At 32.9% G+C, this 23,600-nt stretch overlaps 1 protein-coding gene across 2 annotated transcripts in view; it reads left to right on the top strand.

Moving 5' to 3' along the window:
• The window catches only part of LOC132758866 (cyclin-dependent kinase 11B-like), a 29,254-nt gene extending 6,665 nt beyond the window's left edge, over window positions 1–22,589 (top strand). Inside the window, exons 5-17 of one of the 2 annotated variants that reach the window (XM_060750572.1) lie at window positions 501–640; window positions 1,434–1,571; window positions 2,221–2,403; window positions 3,065–3,184; window positions 4,796–4,953; window positions 7,379–7,469; window positions 8,527–8,648; window positions 12,803–12,914; window positions 13,649–13,770; window positions 14,402–14,626; window positions 16,225–16,373; window positions 21,243–21,432; window positions 22,187–22,589. In XM_060750572.1, coding sequence (XP_060606555.1) covers window positions 501–640; window positions 1,434–1,571; window positions 2,221–2,403; window positions 3,065–3,184; window positions 4,796–4,953; window positions 7,379–7,469; window positions 8,527–8,648; window positions 12,803–12,914; window positions 13,649–13,770; window positions 14,402–14,626; window positions 16,225–16,373; window positions 21,243–21,432; window positions 22,187–22,282 — 1,846 coding nt within the window. In that variant the 3' untranslated portion in view covers window positions 22,283–22,589. Of the gene's footprint in view, window positions 1–500; window positions 641–1,433; window positions 1,578–2,220; window positions 2,404–3,064; window positions 3,185–4,795; window positions 4,954–7,378; window positions 7,470–8,526; window positions 8,649–12,802; window positions 12,915–13,648; window positions 13,771–14,401; window positions 14,627–16,224; window positions 16,374–21,242; window positions 21,433–22,186 lie in introns of both variants that reach the window. The other variant, XM_060750571.1, reaches the window with a different exon arrangement.
• Window positions 22,590–23,600: the final 1,011 nt, after the last annotated feature.

Genomic DNA, 23,600 nt, shown 5'->3' with positions numbered 1-23,600 from the left:
TGTGAAGGGGAAAATATAAAAACTGTCTAAAATATAAAATGACTGACCCACTCTTTTTATCACTTGAATGGTACATGATCAATTTCGAAGGATATTGATAGAAATTTCAGTATGTCACATAGGTTATTGTTTCTATTTATGAGGTATAATGTAAACTCTGAATTGTTTATGGCAAAATGTAAAGTTAATTTTTACTTAACGGAAGTTAACCTGCACACTCACTTTAAATATTTAGCTTGGATGGGCATAATATTATCACATTAAAGTGATTTTGTATAGAAATCAAAATACACCTTCATTTACATTTTGGAACTTTTTTTACAAATTGATTCAGTCCCATTCAATAAGCATCTAATATGCTCTAAATCCGTTATTACAACATTTTGATGTACACAGCTGCCTTTTCTTAAGAAAAATATATGTATTCATTTCTGAGGTACAGAAACATTTAAAATATTGAACAAGTGATTTATGTTACATAAAACATTTTACCTTATTAGGGAAAGACTGGAGCGTTTGGAAAGAGAGAAGAACAGAGATAGAAAATTGAGGGAAGAGAGAGACAGAAGAGAACAGGAAAGAAGGAAGAAAAAAGAAGAAGAAAGAAAACTTCAGCAACAGAGGAAGGAAAGGGAAGAAAGTAAGAAAAGTTGTGTCTGAAATATTTAGGCTTATACATCTGATAGACCTGCAAGAACCTTAAAAATTATGATGTATTTAACTCGCATGAATATGTTTAAGAAGTAAAACTACAGTAACACATAGAAAAAGCATGTTATTCTAAAAAAAAATAACAAAGATGAGATTTTTGTGTCGCCTCTACGTAGTAGTGGCGATATATAGGGATCACTTCTCCGTCGTCTGTCTGTCTGTCCGTCACAAAACTTGTCCGGACTACTCCTCATAAACTACTGGTGCAATTTCATTCAAACTTTACAGGAATGATCAGTACCAAGTCTAGTTGTGCATATTGTCAGCATTTTCCGGTTCAATGATTTTTGTCAGAGTTATGGCCCTTTAATAATTTTTATTGTTAAAGTTTGTCCGAACTGCTTCTCTTATACCACTAATGCAATTTCAATGAAACTTTACAGGATTGATCTGTAGCGCAAGTCCTTGCGCATATAACACGGGTTTTCCGGTTGAATGATTTTTGGCCGAGTTATGGCCCTTTGATAAAAAGGTGTTTTTTTCTGTGTGTTGCCAGATACACAAAAGCTTGTCCGGCTACTCGTCAAAAACTACTGATGCAATTTTATCCAAACTTTATGGGAATGATCAGTACCAGTCTAGTTGTGCACTGTCTGTCCGTCTGTCTGTCTGTCACAAAACTTGTCCCAACATGAAATTGGCCATCATGAGGCGACACATGTGATCACTGATCGCTCTTGTATTGTGATATGTCTAAATATGTCCCAATACTTCTATTACAGTCAGAATCAGAAAAGAGCAGCGTATGATAAAAGAAAAGGGAATTATACGTCACCGTAGTAGAAGTAGGAGTAGAGAAAGAAGAGAATCAAGTAGAGATCATTCTAAATCCAGACATGCTCATAGATCCTCGGATAAAGGTACATGTAAGATGCATTGAAATATTTTCTCTAAGATTGGAATATGTTCATTTAATGTTGTATTGGGCTCTAAAATTGAAAATTTTATATATTTCTTTACCATTTTAAGTTGAAAAAAAGTTTTAGCCAACTTTGCCTCAAGGGGTATTGAATTCTTTATTTCTATCCAGCTACATTTTTGTAGCTTACAAAATGTTGGTGGTTCTGCACAGGTGCATGCTCTTGCCTGAATAAATGCATGAAATGGCACCTTCGGTTTGCCTCAAATATATAATAAAGTTAGCTACTTGCTGTATAACCGTTACATTGTTTGAGTGAATTTAAACCCAACAATACAAGATTTTGGTAAGTAAATTGGACTTTACTTATGAAGGGAAGAAACTCGGAGAAAGAAAGTACATGTAGTTCTATAACTATGTAATTGAGTATTCAACAAATTATTTGTGGATGACTATGGTCTGGTAATATTGCCATAAAAGTTAAGTTTTCTATATATATGGAGAGACACATTACATATACTTTTATAATGATTACTAATTTCATGTTGGCAGCTCATAAAGTATTTTTGTACTCGCCATAATTTTTTTAAAAAATTGATAAAAAATATATGTTGAACAAATATTTTAGAAATTATGCATGCTATTAACAGGGTCAAGGTCAGGGTCAAAGAGTCATGAAGATCATGAGAGGTCAAAGGAGAGGAAGGTACAGGTGAAGAAAGAGGTGAGAGAGTCTGAAGAAGAACATGTAGAGGAGAAACATGAACTACCTGATACAGCATTGTCACCATCCGAGGAGGAAAGTGAAGATACAGAAAGCGATTCTGGCTCAGGTATAAATGACATATTTATCTTTCCAGTAAGAAAACTGTATGATCTGTTGTATTATTCATATGACGAAATATTTATCTTATATTGAGGCAATATTCAACTTTTTTCAAAGGGATGCATAATATATTTTATATATTTATCAAAGATGCAACTTTCCTACAAGAGAAAATAGGGTTATTATAGGTTTATCTTGATTTGTTATTTGTGGGGATTTTACAAGGCTAGGATATGGTGAAGCACGGAATCAAGATCCTTCCTATAAATCCTTATTACTATATACCTTGTCAAATTTAAACTGCATATTCAACCATAGCATAACGCCAGCAATGTGTAATTCAGGATCACATTATAGTGTGATACAGATTTTTTTCTGGCAGATATTTGTTGCTGTGATTTATGCTTAATGTGTAGAAAAAACTGCATGGTTATATATGCATTATAATGTGGATAATTGTGTTTCCTCTGATTAAAATAATCTTTATTTTTTATACTGCACCTGTAGTACTTAAACCAATTATCCCAGGTTGAGAGGTAGAATTTTCGCCAAGGATCCCGGATAGAAAAAATGTCCGTGCGGCTTCAATCATTTTCTGTAAACTAATATAAATAAATGTCTCACCTTGAAAGTTGCTCTATTATTAAATCTATATGTTAACGTTACAGGAAGTGAATCATCTAGTGAGAGTGATGATTCCAGCGAAGAGGAGGATCATGTTAAAGATGGCAGCGTGAAAATCAAATCTGAAAGTCCCGATCATGATGACCCTGACAAGAAACATCTGGGTATGTTTTCATTATGTTTTGCTTTTACTGTGAGGTTATGTTTTCACCATGTTTGGGAAAAGGTACAAGTGTGCCAGTCAAAATTTTTCTCACTCTTGAAAATTTTGTAACATCGAAAACTTGTTGACTTGTAACAGATTGCTTATTGTCATTGAAAGGCAACATTTTGTTTGGACTGTTTTGAAACCTTTCACCAGTTACATAGGATTTGTCTCCCTTTAAACAGGTTTGATATGATGACTCTAGACATGGAGTTGATTTTTATATGTAATAAAGCTAATATGTATAAAGTTGATAAGTTTTTTAAAAATTTCTTTCTTTTATAAACTTACAAACCATTTAATCTATAAGACATTTTTCTGTTTATTGTTTCTTAAGAATTCTGATCCCAAATTCAAAGTTTGAAAAAAAAACATTCTGAAAATGAGTTGTTGGTGTCTGGTTCTATTTTTCATGTTCATATTTTGTCCTTTTTGACTTTTTAGCTCACCTGTCACTTTGTGACAGGGTGAGCTTTCGTGATCGCTTTTAGTCCGGCGTCCGTCCGTCGTCTGTCCGTCCGTCGTCCGTAAACTTTTACTCTAAATGACATCTCCTCATAAACCACTAAGCCAATTTCATCCAAACTTCACAGGATTGTTCCTTTGGTGGTCACATTTGAAAATTGTTCAAAGAATTTAATTCCATGCAAAACTCTGGTTGCCATGGCAACCAAAAGAAAAAACTTTAAATTTCTTCTTCTAAAAAACCCAAAGAGCTAGAGCTTAGATATTTGGCATGAAACATCTACTAGTGAGTGTCTACCAAGTTTGTTCAAATAAAAGCCCTGGAGTCAAAATTGGCCCCGCCCCAGGGGGTCATTAATTTTCCCTATATGTATATAGTAAAAACTTAAAAAATCTTCTTTTAAAGAACCCAAAGAGCTAGAGCTAAGATATTTAGCATGAAACATCTTCTAGTGAGTGTCTACCAAGTTTGTTCAAATAAAAGCCCTGGAGTCAAAATTGGCCCCGCCCCAGGGGGTCATTGATTTTCCCTATATGTATATAGTAAAAACTTAAAAAATCTTCTTTTAAAGAACCCAAAGAGCTAGAGCTAAGATATTTAGCATGAAACATGTTCTAATGGATGTCTACCAAGTTTGTTCAAATAAGAGCCCTGGGGTCAAAATTGGCCCCGCCCCAGGGGACATTGATTTTCCTTATATGTGTATAGCAAAAACTTAAAAATCTTCTTCGAAAAAACCCGAATAGCTAGAGTTTAGATATTAAGCATGAAACATCTTCTAGGAAGTGTCTACAAAGATTGTTTAAATAAAAGCCCTGGGGTCAAAATTGGCCCTGCCCCAGGGGTGTAATTGTTTTTAAATATATGTGTAAAGAGAAAACTTAAGAAATCTTCTTTTAAAAAACCCAACGAGCTAGACCTTAGATGTTTAGCATGAAACATCTTCTAATGGGTGTCTACCAAGTTTGTTTAAATAAAAGCCCTGGAGTTTAAACTGGCCCCGCTCCGTGGGGCCTATATACAGGTGAGCGACCTTAGGGCCATCATGGCCCTCTTGTTAAAACTAGAAACTGATTCTCAAATTTTAGTGTTTATTTCTTTCAGCAAAGTCTAAATTTGACGACCATTCTGAAAATGAGAGTGAGACCCATTCTGTTCATTTAAATGATCATCACGAGGATGATGGTTACCTTGATGAAACACCACCTATGTCTCCCCTAGAACTTAAACCTGACTTACCTCCATACTTTCCTGCGATACAGGTATATTTTATGACACTGCAATACAGGAATATTTTATAACACTGCAATACAGGTACAGTCAAACGTGTATTAAGCGACCGGGCAAGGGAAACACCCAAAACGGTCGCTTAATGAAACGGTCTCTTAAGACAGTCAGCATGATATAAAAGTCAAAATTTATAAATGACATCTTTTTTATTCGGTGGGATTGTTTTTCAACTTCATTTTTATATAAATGTTGAAAAAGGTACGCTCCGATAATCTAAATGGATGCAAATGTAAAATATTTATTGACAAAACAGTTTCAAGATCCATTACGTACATGTTTGACATTTTTTCCAGAATTTTTTAACTTCTCCGTTGTTTTCCTTGTCTCCTGTTAGTGAAGATGTTTTCTGTTGTGCATTTTTTTCATTTGAAATAAACAAACTACATCTATTTGTTACGATTAATTTAATGGCTGATCAAGTTCAAGGTCAATTCAATGCAGTCTAAATGTCAACAAGCGAAGCGTATACACCATCTCAGTATGGGCGGAGCGTTGCATTGTTTATCCGATATTATTGGATAATACACGTCACGCGTATACTTAACTTCATTTGCATACGCTAAAACGGTATGGGAAATAGAGTTTTTCACACGTTTATTGTTGTGTTTTGATTGTTGACACTTGTGACATAACGAGGTGGCGTTCTGTAAAAACACAATTACTTGACAGGTAAAAGTGGTCGTTTCATGAAAAGATTGATGTCAATTAGGTGACTAATTAGCGGTCGCTGGTCGCGTTGAGCAAAAGTCGCTTAATACATTAAAGATATAGATAGAAAATGATCGGGGGGAATTTAAAGTGATCGTTTAAGACAAAAGTCGCTTAATACACGTGGTCGCATGGGCAAGTTAGACTGTATATTTTATAAAACTCTTCAATACAGGTTTATATTAGGGGCGTCTGTGGCCGAGTGGTTAAGGTCGTTGACTTCAAATCACTTGCCCATCACCGTTGTGGGTATGAATTCCGACAGGAACTTTGGATTCTTTCATGTGAGGAAGCTATCCAGCTAGTTTACGGAATGTCGGTGGTTCTACTCAGGTGCCCATTAGTGCCTGAAATAATGCATGGAAGGGCACCTGAGGTCTTCCTCCACCAGTAAAGCTGGAACATCGCCATATGACCTAAACAAACAAACAGGTATATTTTATAACACTCTTCAATACAGGTATGTTTTATAAAACTCTGCAATATACATATATTTTACAACATTTCCATTGTTGCTGCAACTGAAAGTTATAAGCCTTTGCCACAAATATAAGAGCCAGGTAAATCTGCATATACTTGTAAACCAAACAGTTCCTAAATTGTTGGTTGCCTAGTTTTTGAATTTCAGTATTGAACTCCCTTAAAGGGAGACACAGGCAAAATTTTATTTCTTCATTTTGAAGTTTTCATTAATTATTCTGTAAATTTCCTGAAAATGAATACAGCAGTCACAGGAATAAATCTTTTACTCCTTATAAGGAATGAAATAGTGGTATCCTAACTTGACCCACGTGGGTCAGGTTAGAGTGTTAAGATTTCAAAAAAATTGTCACAGTGAACTCTGGAAACCTTAAAGAACATGTCAAATGAATGGCTTAGACTTGTTTCAATAATGCAATATCCCCAATATCTGTTACTGTAACTTCCAGGGTTTATTCAAGTCATTACTTGTTTTAAAACTACTCAGTGATTCTGTCTGTGTCTAAATTTTGTTCAACATATACAGATATTTTTATGCTTCAAACCCAAAATATATAGAAATTAAACAGAAATTCATGCTGGGACAGTAAAAAATGTCATTTTAGCGTGATTTAAGTACATAAGATCATTTTGCTAATTTTGTCATTAATTTGCCTCAGTATCCCTATAAACTTTGAATGGACTGTTCCAAATTTAAATCAAGACAATTCCATTACAAAAACTCAGAAGAGTTAATCTTACATTGTTGAAAAGCATGATTTCAAAGACTTAGTGCAGGTAGACTTTAGAAAATGCAAAAAAGTAATTTTGTCAGAAACTGGCAATATTTTGCAAGTTCATTCTGAATATAAAGTGTTGTGAATATTTTGTTCTTCATTCTATTTTTATGCAGGTTGAATTAATTGGAATTGATGGAATTAATCAAGCTTACTCCAAATAAATCATGTTGCAAATGTAATTTGTAGAATTGCTGGAAATTCTCATTGAACTTATAGTTTCTAATATCAACCAAAAAGAAATTGGCATAGACAAAACTATCAGATTTGAAGGAGTGTGTGATATTTTTTACTCTTATATAAACAGTGTAAGGTGTATAATTTCTTAAAGCTTTGTTTTCTGTGGCATTAGCATTTATATTTTGAAAAAATCATTTATTATTGCTTTATGCAGTACTCACTTGAAATACTAAAGTTCAGGTTTATTTTGCAGGGATGTAGGAATGTAGAAGAGTTTAGTTGTTTGAACAGGATAGAAGAAGGGACTTATGGTGTTGTATATAGAGCTAGAGATAAGAAAACTGGTATGTGTATTTTAGAAGTGTATTTGGTAAAAATATTTGACTGTTGTTTAATGTATTAAAGACCCTAAAGAAAGGTTAGCTGAACTGACAGGTATTGGTCTAGCTTCAGTCAACCACAAGAGTTTGGCCAAATAAATGAACATTGACCAAGATTCATAGTATTAAGTGAAAAAAAAACCACAACATATTGTATTTGTTTGTATTGCATTTTTGTGTTCCCTGCTATGGATTACAAAAAATCTAGTAGCATCACTATATTGTAGGATTTACATGTATAATTCATTTTAAATTTGGTTTTCATAAATTGCAGAATCTTTAAAACATGTTATACAAGGGAATTTACTCTTGCAGACATAAGTTGAATAGAAAAATAACGTGAAAAAATAATAATTTCCTTACTTGATATTTCATTATTTATTTTATGACATAAATCTTTTCAAAATTCAGCCATCTCAATACTAGCCTTAATAGTAACTGAATTATACCTCCAGTTTTGAGCTGGGTCAGCACTTACTTTCATATATATGTTACCTGACCAGAATCTACTGTTGAATGTTTGATTTATATATTTTTGATGTTAGAAACCCTTAAATTAGCAATGGACATTTCCATTAGGGAATGCTCTATATCATAAATTCAGTAGTTCAGTGTATTATAAGGGGTAAGTAAATACATGCTCATTTAGTTTGGTCTGACTTTATTCTGATAGCATAGCTTTATTTCTACCATTAATGGCGCTCAAAGTATCAATGTGAAATCAGTCATAGGAGTTCATCTTACCCCAATCAAACTCATTAGAGCCACGTCATGACAAAACCAACATAGTGCGTTTGCGACCAGCATGGATCCAGACCAGCCTGCGCATCCGCGCAGTCTGATCAGGATCCATGCTGTTCGCTATCAGTATCTCTACTTGTAATTGGGTTTGTAAGCGAACAGCATGGATCCTGATCAGACTGCACAGCTGCGCAGGCTGATCTGGATCCATGCTGGTCGCAAACGCATTACATTGGTTTTGTCATGACGCAGCTCATTTCTCAGTATTTATGTATTACAGATGAAATAGTGGCTTTAAAGAGGTTAAAGATGGAGAAAGAGAAGGAAGGATTCCCTATCACCTCATTGAGGGAGATCAACACCCTGTTGAAGGCTCAACATACAAATATAGTTACAGTGAGGGTAAGTTACTCTTTACTTAGAATATAAGTGATGTATCATATTATTATTTCAAGACATAAATAGTAACAGTCAGTGTAAGCTACTGTATTTCTAGACAAACCTAGTCCTGGTAAATTTAGCATTGAATGGCAAAAACAGTAAAGTAAGGTAAGATACTTTTAAATCATAAACATATAAATTTATAAGGATATTTAGGTAACAAATTAAACAAGCAAAATGATTTTTTTTTAAACAAAATGTTTTTAATATGTATAAAGTTAACCCTACCCCACCCACTTATAACACTTATTTGACCATTTCCCTATGTAAAAAGCCTTATTTAAAATATCCCTAAAATTTCCACAATGAGGGGCTGTTTTCAAAGTTTGCCTAAATTTTCTTAAATGTATATTTGTTGGTCTTGCAAAATATAAAATACTTTTACCTTGTAGTTTTTTTTTATTAAACTTTGAAAATATCTGGTATCATATTTGCTATTAAATTTTGGCATTATTTAGTAAATAAATAACTGCAATAATTATATAATGAAATGAAACACTTTTTTCTTCCATTAGGGATCTGAGATATTAAAAAAAAATGTTAAAAAGAAAAAAAGAAAGAAAAAAAATGTTGCCCCTTCTGTGGTTTGAAACCACACCCCTCAGTTTCAATACACTTTACAGTGATTCTAGCCTATTTGAATACTCATCAAAGTGGAGATTGTGTATTAGAAGTGTACTACCCTAAAGAAAATGATATTAAAAGATTTAGTAGCCATAAGTATGGTCTTGCTCTGCTTCCATTGTCTGGTTCTCTATGCTTACATAACTACATCTATCTTCTTAGAAACCCTTTAAGTAATAGGCTTTGTAACCTGTTTTGTTTTTAGATTGCTTTTAATAAAAAGGTCATATGTTATCATCATTGTTTGTCTCTGTATTATGATAAATTTATATTACCTACCACAGTTTAAGTATAATATTTGTTTCTTGTTGTTTTTTTATTGGAAAATGCAATTTGGTGTTAGAAAATGATTGATGTATGATGGAAGATCTGTCAATCACAGAAACAGATGTCTCCTCTTTTGTTGTAACAACTGAACTTTTATACAATTATTTAGTAAAAAAAAAAGTACATTTTCTTAAAACATATCAACAAATTGAGCAAAACTTTATGTATAGAGCTATCCTACAACTGTGATTGGAGTACTTATCAGTTGAAATATATATTGATTACAAATGACCATCACCTCCTCTTCATTTGTATGCATGGTGGAATATACCCCGTTTATTATGTAGAGCATTTTTTAGGGTTTTTCTATAACTTTACTGTCACTGAGCCTCATAAGGTAATCTTTTGTAACAGTGAATACATGTACTTGTTTTTGACCATCACTTGCATTTGTAGGAAGGTGAACTTTGGAAAGCTTTTTATATTAAACTGAGATTTACAGATTTGGTTTTACTACAATTTCCATTTATATGTGACACATATGTGATAAAAATGTAGCAAGCAAAACAAAGGTTGAATATTATTTATGTTTGTATTAACTTTTCATGCCACACATCAGAAATTGGCTGTTAGAAGTAAAGAGAGCATAGATTGTTTAAAAACTACAACTGAATTCTCGATATTTTGTTATAGCATTGCCTTGTTCAAAATATTATGTTGGTATACAAAGTCTGCAATGTGCATGAAAAAAAGTTGGCTCAAAGATATCGTAACCAGCATTAACCCTGCTAAAATCAGATTCACATGAACACAAACACACACATGCATAAACCATGCTGCATACACAAGGTCAATGTGTGATTTTATTTTATGTATAAAATATTGTAAAATTACTTATGTTTACAACAATAATGTGGATAAATTGCACCAGTTACCATTACAGAATGTTTTATATATTACTGTTTTATGAAAACATTGCAATGTGTTACACTTATTGTCATATTGTAACAAGCTGCTATCAGTTTTGAATTTTAAATGTTCATCTTATAAAGAATCAATAGAAAATAAATTTATGTTATTTGTCATTTATGACCATTGACATATATTTAAATTTGATTGTTTACATGGTATTTATGTTAAATTGGTTGTATATCCATGTAAAATAGAGGCAACTCTAGACTTCGAATCACTTCACCTCCCCCCCCCATCCAAACCCGCAAACTCCTTATTGCTCTTGGTTTAGATTCAACAAAGTATTTTGAAAATTTTAACCAGGATTTCTACGAGAAAATTACTAAGAAGATGGATATTTGTCAGCCAGAGTGTTGAGCAGATGGAAGGATGTAAACAATCTCTTCCTAGTCCAACTTCCAACTCTTCTTGCATTATTATCCAAGTTAATTTTTCAATGCACATTATGCCTCTGCTACTAATAGAATTTTCATTACAGTCGACTCTCGTTATCTCGAAGTCATCGGGACCTTCCAAAAAGTTCGAGATAACAAAATGTCGAGATAAACATATTAGGGTTTGAATAAGGCAGAAACTGATTTTTACAAAATACATGTGCATACCTAATGTCAAATAAACTATGATATCCCCATGTCTAGTTTTCATATGCCTAGTCAATATTGAACAAAGTAACATAAGCGGATGTTTACCAGCGGAAATATGGGTGTCTGTGATAAAAACACTTAGTGAGGTTTACTCAGTAATACACCAATATAGTGAAAACATTGTTTTCAGGGTGGTTGATCCGGATTTGCTCCCGGGTTAGTTATCGGGTCTTTCTCGAGATTGTTCGACCGCTGATTGATTTGGTGGTGATGTTGCGAAACAATATTGCAACGATAGCGTTTCTATACTTTCACTATTTCATTTCGAATACATGTTTTTATAAAGAAGGCAAAATCCACTCATTTTGGAAATAAGTCAATCAACACACTAAATAGATTAACTTTTATAAAACAGCTAAACTTCATGAACTTGTTACAAACATAATCATCATTATGACACGCGCTATTGAGCAATTATCGTCTAGTTTGTGTTTTTCACACGTCTGAAGGGAACAGATGAAAGAAAACTATTAGTCGAGATAAACAAAGGATAATAGTGTGAAAATAACTGTTGGGGCTGAAATTTTACATCGAGATACTGAAAATATTGAAATAAAAATATCGAGATAAACAAATATTTCCAATATAGATAAAGAAGGAAGAAAATCGGGACTTTCAAAATTTCATCGAGATAACGAAATATCGAGAAAAGCGATGTCGAGATAACGATAGTTGACTGTATATAGAAGGGACAAACATAACTAAATAATTTTTTAATTATTGTCTTTTGAAAAGCATGTTAGAGGCTTACATGTATTACCTGAAAAAAAAGTAGTACTGAAATTAAAATTATTTGTAATGTAGCATAATGTAAACAAAGTAGAATTTTGACTTCCATACAAAATACTAAATCACTGTAACTTTACTATGTCCCAGAAAGCAATAGAAGCGAAATATGATCCAATTGTCATTTTGGAAATGATAGGAAAACAAATAAAAAAGATCGAGAAATTAAAGCATTTCTTGAGCTTAATGGGTCTTTAGATGAATTTTCAAACAAATAGTCCTAGAATGATTGTTATCAAGTGCCATGGTAGCCTACATACTGTCAGGATTTTGTGATTTGTTCATTTATAGAATTATTGACCTTTGTGTATTATGGCACTAGGAATATTTGATGAATTTAAGTCCACACTAATATGAAACCAAAGAGGTACCAAATAAGATACTGTAAATATATTATTTTGCTGTCCTGGAATGTTGAAAAAAAAAAGTGGTTAAGGTCATTGACTTTAAACCACTTGTTGGTAACCACTAAGGGTTTGAGTCGCGCCAGCAGTTTTTTATTCTGTCATGTGAGGAATCTATCCTTTTGATTTATAGAGCATCTATGGTTCTGCCTGAAATAATGCATGGAGGGGCACCTGATGTTCAGTAAAGTTGGAAAGTCGCATATGAACCCTACTGTGTTTGTGCGACATAAAACCCAAAATTGTTCCCACCAGTTTAGAGCTAGTTTGACCAATCTCTGCTTTGTTGGCTGATTTTGATATCCCAGCATCGATAATGGACAGTTGGATTCAGCAGCTTATGGTTTGAGACATCATTGTAGTCTTTGTAGTGTACAGTCATGTAATTCATATTTTCTTTCCTTCCTATATTTTACAGGAGATTGTAGTAGGTAGCAATATGGATAAGATATATATAGTAATGGACTATGTAGAACATGATCTCAAAAGTTTGATGGCGCCCGAAACAATGAAACAGCCATTCCTTGTTGGTAAGATACACTTGATTATTACAAATTTTTATACATCCAGACTTGAATCTATATGATACATGAAGGTAATTAGGGATATTGAGAATTTGATTAACCCTAGACAGAAAAGATTAAACTAGGAAGAGTAACTTGCCTTCATATTACCTGTTATACCAATTATCTGATGTTGCTTTGTTATTTACTTGAATATTCAAAAAGTTAAAAGATTTTCTTCTTACTCAGGTGCTGACTGTTACATAACATTTGGTTAAAGATTTGTATGAATATTCATCTCTCAGTCATCAGTGTAGCAATTCACTGGAAATTTCACTTATATTTTTAGTGTCATAATTGTAGATAGCTGACCAAGACCAGAAACTCAACAAGACCAGAAACTCAATCATATTCATAAGGTCACTCACTCACTGTTGCAATCCTGACCTCAGGGATAGCAAAATTTATCCCTGGCAACTTATCTTGAACAATGAGTCTAATGACCATTTGTCTTTCACAAATCATATGGGATTAGTGGGTGAAAAATGTGAATAAAATAATTCTACTGCTAAGTTATCCAGAAAGCCAGTTTTTGGGACTGACTGTGTTAAAATCGGCGTAAAAAAAGAATGACTAAAACTTTAATTAAATAGAAAATTGAAGGTTAAATACAGAAGTTAATAGTGCATAACAATGTGTAAATAGGTCAGTTACACTATATTAATACCCCATCATTAAACAATTTGTTGTTTATTTTTCAGGTGAAGTTAAAACTTTAATGTTACAGTTATTGCGAGGTGTACATCATCTCCATGACAACTGGATCATTCATCGTGATCTGAAAACATCCAATTTACTCCTAAGTCATAAGGGTATTTTAAAGGTGAGTCTTTAGGTAGTTCTATTTCAGTGTCTTATCCTGTAATTCTATGTTTGCTGGTTGTTATAAGAACCTCTTGCTTGCCTATGTTACCAGTATAGAGTCGGATCATCATGTACTTACTTTAAGTCTAGTCAGATTCTCTAATGTATGATGCTGACTTTTAGTGGTTTGATAACAATAGTGATGGTATAAGCTAAATTCTTCATCATTCAGACTCGTGTTTTATTATCATGCATTGAGAATAGTCCAGCACGCTGTCCTAACGATAGTTCATGTTGTAAATCTTTTAGGTTAATAAATAAAATCTGTGACTTGAAGCATGTATTTTCACATAATTACACCAACTCCTTATTTATGTTCTGTTAAAATTTTATAAAAAGGTCTATCTCATAAACCACTAAAAGTATTCACTAGAAGTCTCACACATGGCTGCTGGGTCTATATTCCTGCTGATTGACCAAGATTCTGAATTCAAATATTAATTTATATGGAATTATTCACAATTCCGAACTTCTAAAATTCTTCCAAACCTTGATGTGATTTTCTAGTATTAAGCCCTGAGAATAGTCAAGTGGACAGATGTTGTTTATTTGAATAAAACATTAATATAAGTTAAAATACACATTTTCAGATAGGAGATTTTGGACTTGCCAGAGAGTATGGAGAGCCATTAAAGCATTATACACCTATTGTTGTCACCTTGTGGTACAGATCACCGGAATTGTTACTGGGTATCAAGGAATACTCCACTCCTATTGACATGTGGTCAGTAGGCTGTATTATGGCAGAGTTTCTCGTCATGAAGGCAATATGGCAGGGAAAATCTGAAATAGATCAGTTACAGAAAATATTCAAGGTAATAAACTACGCTATTACATAAGAGCGGCGTAGGAGTGTAAATAAAACCATTTGATAAAAATGATACTACACTGGTGTAATAACAATTTGATTAACATCATTTACATTATAAACAAACATAGCATAAAACCGTGCTTATGAAAAATGACAGTTTTTACAGTAAACCTGTTCACTGTTCATAATATGAATATGTGATAGATAAAATTATATTTGTGTAGATTTATTACTACATTTATTGAACTCGTTGAATTAATCAATATTATGCTTACCTGAGGCTTACATTATATGATTATATTCAACTTGTTCAATAAATTCAGTATTAAATCTACACTCATTCAATATCCTCTAAATATATTGCCTTAATTTATTCAGACCAAGACATTAGGTTAAGTTTTTTTTTTTTACCTCCCCACTTATTAACCAGGTTTTCAATTTTGAAAATCCTGGTTATTAGATTGGGGTATGGCGGGCGGATGGGCGGATGGGCGGCTGGGCGGATGGGCGGGCGGGCGTCAAACGAAATTGTGTCCGCTCTGTAACTCTTCAACCCTTTGAAGAATTTGATGAAACTTCAGACAAATGTTTACCACATCAAGATGACGTGCAGAACGCATGTTCCGCATGGCTGGCTCCAAGGTCAAGGTCACAGTGACATTAACATTGAAAATCCTGTCCGCTCTGTAACTCTTCAACCCTTTGAAGAATTTTGATGAAACTTCAGACAAATGTTTACCACATCAAGATGACGTGCAGAACGCATGTTCCGCATGGCTGGCTCCAAGGTCAAGGTCACAGTGACATTAACATTGAAAATCCTGTTTACATGATTTTAACTTGATTTGGCAGTCAAAGGTCATATCATCTTTAGAGGTAATTTAAAAAAGATATGATATATTATTTCATGTCTACTTTGTAACTTGTTTTTCATTATACAGAATTATCAATATAATTATAGTGAACAAATTCTTCTGTGCTGAACTCGTCCTACATTTCTCAACGGATTTTGTTCAAACTTTCACAGAAGCTTTGTCATCAAGCACCCTGGCACATATTGTCGGGGTTTTGTGATTGGATAGTTTTTGACCTAATTATGGCCCTTTGTTTTTTTCCTTATACATAATATTATAGTGAACACTTCTTCAGTGGCAATTCCTCCTACATTATTCATGTTTTACATTGCACATAGTTACATTGTTTGTTGCTTGTATTTGTATTTCAAATACAACATATTTATCTACAATGGTGATAATTGAAAACCTGGTTTCATGGCATTGCCATGTTTCTTGTTTACTATATCCTTTGAGGAATTGAAACTTAAAGTACTTGTTAGTGACCATCATCCCCACTTCCAGACTAGAGGACATAATTCTTCATGGATTTTGACCAAAGTTTGCCCATTTTTCAAATGAATTTCTATCTTGATCTACACCCACTTGCTATTCAGTCAGTACATGTGTCCATTTTTTTTCTAGAAAATGATAAATAATTGTGTCAGCATTGAAAACTAGGCAAGTCCATTTAATACATTTATCATGGTAAAGGTTAAAGTTCAAGATTGTAATGTTTATATTGATATGTAAACATTTATCCTTACAGGATCTAGGAACACCTACAGAGAAGATCTGGCCAGGTGTGATGGAGTTATCTGGAATGAAGAAGTGTTCCTTCACAGAATATCCATACAACACATTGAGAAATAAATTTGGTCAATACCTCTCTGATCAAGGGTTTAATCTTTTAAATAGGTGAGTATTTGTTTTAATTTAACACTCAATTTTTAGCTCGACTATTTGAAGAATATGAGAGCTATTGTAGTCGCCCCGGCGTCGGCGTCAGCGTCCGCGTCGGCGTCTACGTTGGTTAAAGTTTTTTGTAAATTCAAATATCTCAATTATTGCTTGAGATATTCAATTGAAACTTACAATACTTATTTATAGTAACAATATACATCAGATTGACAAGTTGGATAACTCTGCCTACAATATTGACAGAATTATGCCCCTTTTTAACTTAGAAATTTTGGTTAAAGTTTTTTGTAAATTCAAATTTCTCAATTATTGCTTGAGATATTCAATTGAAACTTACAATACTTATTTATAGTAACAATATACATCAGATTGACAATTTGGATAACTCTGCCTACAATATTGACAGAATTATGCCCCTTTTTAACTTAGAAATTTTGGTTAAATTTTTTTGTAAATTCAAATATCTCAATTATTGCTTGAGATATTCAATTGAAACTTACAATACTTATTTATAGTAACAATATACATCAGATTGACAATTTGGATAACTCTGCCTACAATATTGACAGGATTTCGAGACGTTTCGGCCCCAAGACGTATCGGCCCCAAACTACCCAAGACGTTTCGGCCCCGGACGTTTCGGCCCTTTACCAAATCGGCCCCAGAATATGTACTGTATTTTAAACCGATATATTCATAGCATTTCAATGATTAAATGAATCAATTAATATATATATATTTAATCATTTTGTATAAAAACTAGATAATAATAGTAGTAGGGGAAAAGTAATCAATACTTGTAAACAGAACAGAACATAAACTTAATTTGAAAAAATATAATTCACAAACAAACAATTACTTACAACATATATAGATAATATTTTATTAATACAAACAGAACAGAACATAAACTTTATTTTAAAAAAATATAATACACAAACAAACAATTATTTACAACATATATAGATAATATTTTATTAATACAAACAGAACAGAACATAAACTTTATTTGAAAAAATATAATACACAAACAAACAATTATATATGGTTTGTTTTATAAATTAAGTAACCTGCCTTTATTGTTTGTTACACCTTTAAAAACATTAACGTATATCTAAATGGTTCAAGAGATCAAAAGGGGTGGGGGGAAAATCCCGGGATCCGGGACGCCCGGGATCCGGGACGCCCGGGATCCGGGATCGTATTAGATATAGAGGGAAAATTAATAAACTATATTTGTGTTGATTATTGCCGTAATGATCGAAAGGCGATTAAACGTTAAGTTTTTATTTTTTGTTGTATGTAATGAACGTTTAATTAATTTAACTTGGGATATAAATATATTTAGATAACATATATGTTTCAATACGATCCCGGCTTTTCTGAAACTGGTCAATTCCCGGGATCCCTAGATATATAATATGTTTTAATACGATCCCGGCTTATCTGAAAAATATCTTCTTAGACTGGTCAATTTCCTACTACTACAAATCAAACTTATTCAGATATCTCTACAAAAACATTCAAATGATAATAATAATAATAATACACCGAGAGTATGGATTACTATATGTTCAATACGATCCCGGGTCCCGGCTTTTCTATAGGCGATCCCGGGATTTTCCCCCCACCATCAAAAGGTAATAAATAATTATTTAAAGAATTACAGTGTCATAATTGTTTAATTGTTATTAAATTAATTGTTGTTAATCAATCAAGCAATATACTATAGTGGGGCCGAAACGTCTCGCGGAAAAGGGCCGAAACGTCCAGGGGCCGATTTTTCGACTGGGGCCGATTTGGTTTGGGGCCGAAACGTCCTGTTTCCATTGACAGAATTATGCCCCTTTTTAACTTAGAAATTTTGGTTAAATTTTTTTGTAAATTCAAATATCTCAATTATTGCTTGAGATATTCAATTGAAACTTACAATACTTATTTATAGTAACAATATACATCAGATTTACAAGTTGGATAACTCTGCCTACAATATTGACAGAATTATGCCCCTTTTTAACTTAGATATTTTGGTTAAAGTTTTTGTAGATTCAAATATCTCAATTATTGCTTGAGATATTCAATTGAAACTTACAATACTTATTTATAGTAACAATGCTCATCATATTGACAAGTTGAATAACTCTGCCTATAATATTTACAAAATTATGCCCCTTTATAACTTAGAAATTTGGTTAATGTTTTTTTTTTTTTGTAAAGTCAAATATCTCAATTATTGCTTGAGATATTCAATTGAAATTTACAATCCTTTTTTATAGTAACAATGTACATCAGTTTGCAAAATTGCATAACTCTGACTGCAATATTTGCAGAATTATTTGCCCCTTTGAAACTCTAAGAAATTTTGGTTAAAGGTTAAAGTTCTTCAAAGATATTTACTTGAAACTTTACACATGTGCTTAGGGTCATAATTGGAGAGTCATAATTGTATGTCACTGACCAAGTTCCATAACTCTACTCGCATTTAGGCTGATTCATCTCCCCTTTTCTACTTAGTCTATTGGTTAATGTTTACATGCAAGTATTACATATCTCAATAACTATTAAAGATATTTATTTAAAACTTCACATATGCATTTAGAATCATAATTGTAGGTCACTGACCAAGATCCATAATTCTATCTTGCATTTAGGCTGATTTTTCTCCCCTTTTTCAACTTAAAAATTTATATTAAATTTTGCTTGTAAGCTGTTATCTCCATAACTACTGAAGAGTTTGTGCCTTTTGGGGACATTTTTATGCATTCATAATAATAAAGCAGTGATTTACTTGATAAAACATCTTTATAACAAGCCTGTGTACCTTTTCAGTCAATTTTATGTATTCATAGGTAACTAGCATTATTATACTCAATAAATCACCCTAGTGACAACATTTTGAATAGTCGAGCCAATACTGTCCTCCGACAGTTCTTGTTAAAAATAGTGTGATGTAAAATAGAATTCTAAGTGTGCATTAACGTTTAAATTATATTTTCAATAATTGATAATTTACAGTATTAATGTTTTTTCATAGTTTAATGAGTGTGCGTTTTTGGCTCTATTGAATGAGAAGTTAGGGTGTTTGACTACTCACATAAGAATTGGGCTTGTTTTCTTATTTTTTTTTAGCTCACCTGTCACAAAGTGACATTGTGAGCTTTTGTGATCACTTTTCGTCTGGCGTCCATCCAGCCGTCCGTTCTGTAAACTTTTACTTTAAACAACATCTCCTCATAAACCACGAAGCCAATTTCATCCAAACTTCACAGGAATGGTCCTTTGGTGGTCACCTTTGGTTGCCATGGCATCTTCTAGTGAGTGCCTATCAAGTTTGTTCAAATAAAAGCTTTTGGGTCAAAATTGGCCCCGCTCCAGGGGATCATTGATTTTCCTTATATGTATATTGTAAAAACTTAAAAAACGTTCTTTCAAAAAACTGAAAGAGCTAGAGCTTAAGTATTTGGCATGAAACATTGTCTGATGAGTGTCTACAGAGTTTGTTCAAATAAAAGCCCTGGGGTCAAAAATTGACCCCGCCCCAAGGGGTCGTTGATTTTCCTTATATGCATTTAGTAAAAACTTTAAAAAAAATCTTCTTTTAAAAAACTGAAAGAGCAAGGGCTTTAATATTTGGCATGAAACATCTTATAGTGAGTGTCTATCAAATTTGTTCAAATAAAAGCCCTGGGGTTAAAATTATCACAAACCTGGGTGGGGGACATTGATTTTCCTTTTATGTATGTAGTAAAAATATAGAAATATCTTCTTTTAAAAACCCAATGAGTTAGATTTTAGGTATTAAGCATGAAACATCTTCTGGTGAGTGTCTACCAAGTTTGTTCAAATAAAAGCCCTGGGATCAAAATTGACCCCGCCCCAGGGGTACTGATTTTCCTTATACGTCTCTAGTAAAAACTTAAAAAATCTTTAAGTTAGATCTTAGGTATTAAGCATGAAACATCTTCTGGTGAGTGTCTACCAAGTTTGTTCAAATAAAATCCCTGGGATCAAAATTGACCCCGCCCCAAGGGTACTGATTTTCCTTATACGTCTCTAGTAAAAACTTAAAAAATCTTCTTTTAAATAACCCATAGAGCTAGAGTATTAAGAATGAAACAATTTCTAGTGAGTGTCTACCAGATTTGTTCAAATAAAAGCCCCAGGGTTAAATTTTCCCGGACCCGGGGTTCTGATTTACCTAATATGTCTATCATAAAAACTTAAAAAACTTCTTTTAAAAACCCCAAAGAGGTAGAGCTTAGATATTTATCATGAAGCATCTTCTTATGGGTGTCTACAAAGTTGGTAAAGAAAAAGCCCCTGGGTTAAAATTAGCCCCACCCCAAAGGCTTATATTCAGGTGAGGGGTTTCAGGGCCATCATGGCCGCCCTCTTGTTCAAATTCTCAAAACAATTTGTGTCGTCTTTCGGAAGAAGATAAATAAATTCAGATAAAGAGGTGAAACTCTGAAAACAAACACCAACAACCTTGTAAGGTTAACAGTGGCTAATCACGCCATGTTTTATAACATTTTTCTATCTAAAAGACAGCTAACTCATGGGTCATTGTTCTTGTGACAAATATGGATGGGTGGCATTTTATGGAAAAATATTGCTTTTAAAAGGGAAAATTTAGCTTTTTTTCGGGGCAAGTTGAAACAGCAGATATCTTAATTGTTAATATACTAAATTAAAACATTGACAGTGATTAATAGTTCATATTAATTTGTTTTAGTTAACTATTATAAGGATATGTGTTATTAGATTGGTCTACATACAGAATATAGCTTCATTTTGGAAGTCAAGATACAATGTGAAGTAAAACGATTTTTTTCACATGTTTTCCATATTTTTCTTTTTCTTCAGATTTTTAACATATAACCCCACTAAGAGGATTACAGCTGGTGAGGCCTTAAAACATGAATATTTCCGTGAATCTCCTGTACCTATTGACCCCTCGATGTTTCCAACATGGCCTGCAAAGTCAGAACAAGTACGAAAACATGCCAGTTCACCAAAGCCTCCATCTGGAGGAAAAGCGTACTCAAAGTTATTGGTAAGTTAAATTGAAAATGCTCTTTAGTAAACATGGAATAAAATTCTATTAGAAAATATAATATTCAGTTGTGGCATAGCCTCTTTAAAAAACTACTGGTGCTATCTTATCCTAAATGGCTGAGTAACACTTAAATTAAAATAAATTTTGCGTGCTGCTTCTTATCTCAACCATGTCATATATTAACCATTTATGTTCTGAATAGAAGAGTTTAAACATGTCTTTTGCATTATGATTGGAAGTCACTGTTAAAGAATGGATTTTTATTTACAGTTATGTACAAGTTCAGGTTATTCATTATGTTTATGTACAGACATTGTCAGTTTTTATTTACAGTTATGTACATCTAAAGGTTATTCATTATGTTTATGTACGGACATTGTCAGTTTTGTGTGGATAATAACATGTTGGAACTTTTGCTGAAACCAGAAATCTTTTTATGTTAAGTTAATAAGACACAATTATGCTATAAATATTAAATCCATCAAAACTATACAAAAATAGCATTAAATACATCTAATGTAACAAACAAGCTGTCCAGATCAAATTTACAATGTTTAAGGGCATTATACAGTAGAGCAGTGATGTAACATAAGTAAATACAGAATAAGTTGTGGCAATGTAGCATTGGATTCCGAACTTTTCAGTCATTTAAAATAATTTATTGAAGTGCAAGTACCAAAGTTAACTTTCTCATACTTAGTTTCAGTAGGTTTGTTGATATGATTATAAATAGATAATTTTCTATTTTTAGGATGACGGTGATGATGCAATAGCAGCTGGTTTCCAGTTCAGGCAAGCTGCCAAAGGTGTTTCAGCAATTGGGCCAGGCTTCAGTCTGAAATTCTAGTGTAAAAGAGGAAAAAACATGTAGCCGAGAAAATTACAAATACTATATATTAAAAAACATGAAGACTTCACTCAGGAGGCCACTTTTCTTATTTGTTTAAAAAAGAGTTTTTACTATGTGGATTATTTGATATAGTCAACATTAAGGCCTAGATAACATGTTAAGGATTTGTTTGATGGTAAAAAATGAAGCAAGTGTAAATTTTAAATTATTTCCAGTACAAATTTCATTATCATGTTGATAAAATTTTATTGTCCATTTTGCAGAAAACTTCATTAACACTGTAAATAAATCATTATTAAATAGTTATTATGTTAATTTTTATATCTACACTCTTTTTGTCATAACCCACTTTGTGTCAGTGGCATTGGTAAATTTTTTTGGTTATTTTTATTTCATTTTGGTCATTAAATTCAATGCTAAAGTGATTTTACATTGACATTAATATGTGGTTGATGTCTTCTGCCTGTCTACTCACCTTCTCAGAAACTAGAATGTGAAGAGCTAAGATATTTTGCATTAACTCCACCTTTTGGCCCTTTTTCATAGACTTGTATATAGGATAACACATTTGATTTTTTGTGTGAACAGCAAGATCTTGAACTTGTCGACCATTTGATACATATGATGATATTTGGTAGGTACCATTCTCTTGTAGACCTGCTAACTTCAAATTTATGAATTGGTGTGGTTTGTGAAGTGCTTGGTAAAATTTGCTTCAAAAACCCATCGTCACATATGTCGTTAGGGTCATAGTGAAAATAATGTATGACAACTTTTAAATCCTACAATATCTGCATGGATTTTGAATGAAATCTTTCACAATATAAATTCCTGCATTTTCTAGGCCTAACTGCTTGAAAATAGTCAATAGCTACCTCACTGAAATCGTTTGTTATATTCCCATAAAGATAAAATATATGTTACAATTTTTATCTGCATCTATTTTCACTCCTCTGATATATCAAGGGAGGTATTCAAATATACATCCCTGATCTATTATTATACTTGTTCCCAAAACGGTTAAATAGGATCTTACTGTGTTGTGACGTAAAGTTCAACCAAAAATGAAATCAAGAGGAAAGATTGTAACTAGCATGTTATTGCTCAGTTGTTGTCAGTGGTTCTGGATGAATCATGCCTTGGACTATTGTTGGCCCGAAGCCCAATCGCTCAAGTATCAGCAAAGGTACTAGCTAAGATTTAAAAGTAAAAATCTTGGATATGATTTTTGTGTCGCCTCTACGGGGTAGTGGCGACATATAGGGATCACTTCTCCGTCGTCTGTCTGTCCGTCCGTCACAAAACTTGTCCGGAC

The sequence above is a fragment of the Ruditapes philippinarum genome, unplaced genomic scaffold (assembly GCF_026571515.1).
Source record: "Ruditapes philippinarum isolate M1 unplaced genomic scaffold, ASM2657151v2 ctg271_1_1_1_1, whole genome shotgun sequence".
Lineage (NCBI taxonomy): Eukaryota > Metazoa > Mollusca > Bivalvia > Venerida > Veneridae > Ruditapes > Ruditapes philippinarum.
Note: the sequence above shows the minus strand (reverse complement) of the source record. Positions and strands in the feature narration are given on the sequence as shown.